The sequence below is a fragment of the Colobus angolensis genome, unplaced genomic scaffold (assembly GCF_000951035.1).
Source record: "Colobus angolensis palliatus isolate OR3802 unplaced genomic scaffold, Cang.pa_1.0 Scaffold8, whole genome shotgun sequence".
NCBI lineage: Eukaryota > Metazoa > Chordata > Mammalia > Primates > Cercopithecidae > Colobus > Colobus angolensis.
Window position 1 is genome coordinate 17076651 of NW_012121820.1, and position 3115 is coordinate 17079765.

The window sequence follows — 3115 nt, forward strand, 5'->3', positions numbered from 1 at the left end:
GAGGTGGCGGGCGCCTGTAGTCCCAGCTACTCAGGAGGCTGAGGCAGGAGAATGGCATAAAACCGGGAGGCGGAGCTTGCAGTGAGCTGAGATCCGGCCACTGCACTCTAGCCTGGGCGACAGAGCGAGACTCCGTCTCAAAAAAAAAAAAGAAGTAATGGATGATGTGGTTTTTCTAGTTTGGAAGACCAGGTAGACCATAATGTCATCAATGGAATTAGGGACTAGTTAAACACAAAGTAACTGGGAAGTAAGGTAGCGTGTGTGTTCAGGGAGATTTGAATATTTCTAGCAATAAAGTATACAGAAATTCAGAAGAGGAGGTGATGGCCCCTGCTGATATTCTCTGTCAGGAAGGTGGACAAGGGTAGCTCGGAGAGGCTGGAAAGCCCCACTGAGACCGCAGCTGAAATGTGAAGAACAGATCACTTCATTTTCCTATTTTCAGAGTTTCCCACCTAGGATGACTTCAGTGACTAGATCAGAGATCACAGATGGTAAGTATTATAGTGAAATTCAGTACCTCTTACCTTGGGTTCAGGCTTCTGAGCTATACCTAAATCTTTCCTGGCTCCTGGTGGATTTGGAATCACATACTCATTTGCAGAGATGCTTTATTTATGTTTCCACGATCTAGGGGCATACATTTACTTTTTCCACTTTTTTGCACAAATAGTTGTGGCGGGTTTGATTTTGTATTTTGACTTTTTTATAACAAATGCTAGAAAAAGGACCAGTGATGTCTAAGACTCATGATCATCAATTGGAATCAAGTCTCAGTCCTGTGGAAGTGTTTACTAAAACATCTGCCTCCCTGGAGATGCATCAAGGCGTTTCAGAGGAAAGAATTCACCTTGGCTGTAGCCCTAAAAAAGGGGAAAATTGTGATCTCAGCCACCAGGAAAGACTTCAGTTGAAGTCCCTTCATTTGTCCCCTCAAGAACAATCTGCCAGTTATCAAGACAGGAGGCAATCCTGGCGGCGATCAAGTATGAAAGAAACGAACCGGCGGAAGTCGCTGCATCCCATTCACCAGGGCATCACAGGTGGGGTGCTGTATACACAAGACAGTGAGGTTCCAGCTCAGATAAGAGACAGGTTCCAGCTCAGATAAGAGGCAGTGAGGTATGGCAGAAAGTGTAGGAGAATAGACATGACTTGCTACTTTGTAAGTACTGATGTCAAACACCTAGTAAATGTTCAGTATCACTGCTATTTCTTTTTAAGAGACAGGATGTTGCTGTGCTGTCTAAGCTGGACTTGAACTTCTGGGCTCAAGCAGTCTTCCCACTTCAGCCTCCCAAGTAGCTGGGACTACAGGCATGAGCCACTGCACCTGGTTTACTACTTATGTTATTAGCTGCCACAAATAAATTTCTAATTGTTCAATATTCACCTGCTAGGATGACAGACATTAAAGATTTCTTTCTGTGGTTTTCTGTCTCATACCCTAAAGTGGAGCAGAAGATAGTTGGGTTGATACCTGATTTTAGCCTTTGTAACTGAAAATATCTCAGGGAAGATGCACATACAAATATCTAGAGTGGGCCATGCCTGTAATCCCAGCACTTTGGGAGGCAGGAGGATTGCTTGAGTCCAGGAGTTTGAGGACAACCTAGGCAAAATGGCAAGACCCCATCTCTACAAAAAGTTTTTTAAAACATAGCAGGGCATGGTGGCACGTACCTGTAGTCTCAGCTACTGGAGAGAGGCTGAGGCAAGAGGATCACTTGGGCCCAGGAATTCAAGGCAGCAGTGATCTATGATTGTGCCACTCAATCTATGCTGGGTGACAAAGTAAGACCCCTGTCTCTCAAAAACTTTGTCTCTTTTTCACTAACCCCCCTTCCCTCCTCCCTTGCTGCACCCCCCACCCCGCCTCACTTTCTTTCTCTCTCTCTCTCTCTCTCTCTCTCTCTGTGTGTATCTAGAATAAAAAACTTAGTTTTTAGGGATGCTATGCAGAATGTGATTTGTATCATTTTGTGTGAATTTACAATAGTAACTATATCTTAGTAAGCATCAAAGTACAGAATATAACGTGGAAAGGCTTGCATATTTCAGGAAGACTACTAGCTCTGTGGTGTTGAGTAAATTACTTAACCTTCTTTGCCTTAAGGTCCTCATCAGCAGCTTGGAGGTGAAATAGTACCTATCTTACATAACACAGTACTTGGCAGATAGTAAGCCCTGAAATGTTAAGCTGTTGTGATTAGTTTTAAGGTATCATCCCATTTCCAAGTGGTCTGATGCACAGAAGGAAATCTGGGTAAAGATAGCCACTTAGCACATCAGAAAATTGCTGCCACAAGGCCCATGTACTTTAGTCCTTAGATGTGCTGAGAAAATATCAGTGCATCCCAAGATTAGCCCTACCTTTAGCTCTATGCCAGAGCATTTAGACTTAAACAGAAAAGCACCAATGTAATAAGATTGGTTATTGCCTAGTGATTTCTGGCAGCCTGCCAGGTTTCCTTGGTTATAGGCAGAAAGTATCCTGTTTTTCTTGACTAACAGCAGTGACAATTAAGAGAAGAGACAAGAACTTTAAAAACACAACCAGCTGAACCTAGAGGGCAAAAAGACATGTAGCTCTCATCATTCACAAGGCAAAATTCCTTTGCTATGTAATTGTTTTCAAATGGACATAATTTTTAAAAAACGGTATCTACATCTTGCAATTGGTTAGGGATTCAGTTGCATAATTATGTAAAATGCTCACCCAATTCAGTCTGATAACTCACTGTATGACCTTGGGCAAGATACCTTTTACTTTGGGCCTGTGTCATTATCTGTCATCTGAATGGAATTCATAGGATACTTGCCTCAAGGTTTAATGAAATATGTATATAGCATTTCATAAAATGCTTTTTATATAGCAAGTGTTCAAAAAATGTTAGCTATTAATGCTATTATTAGGTCATTATAGAGAGGAAGTGTGGTAATAGTGGGAAAAACACAGATACTAGTGACAGACTTGGGTTTGAATTCTGGTTCCACCAATTTCCAGTTTCTGGCCTCAAACAAGTCATTTCCCCTCAGAGCTGCAGTTTTCCCATTTGTAAAATGGAACTTTATAATAGTACTCTAGTACTCTTCTTATAGTATACAGTAC

The 3115-nt window shown here is 41.9% G+C and overlaps 1 protein-coding gene across 3 annotated transcripts in view; it reads left to right on the forward strand.

Moving 5' to 3' along the window:
• DSN1 (DSN1, MIS12 kinetochore complex component) overlaps nt 1-3115 on the forward strand; it is a 29171-nt gene that overhangs the window by 2407 nt on the left and 23649 nt on the right. The window contains exons 2-3 of one of the 3 annotated variants that reach the window (XM_011929095.1): nt 449-497; nt 726-1046. In XM_011929095.1, the coding sequence (XP_011784485.1) occupies nt 464-497; nt 726-1046 (355 nt within the window). In that variant the 5' untranslated portion in view covers nt 449-463. The remainder of the gene's footprint in view (nt 1-448; nt 498-725; nt 1047-3115) is intronic. The other 2 variants (XM_011929098.1, XM_011929096.1) reach the window with 2 other exon arrangements.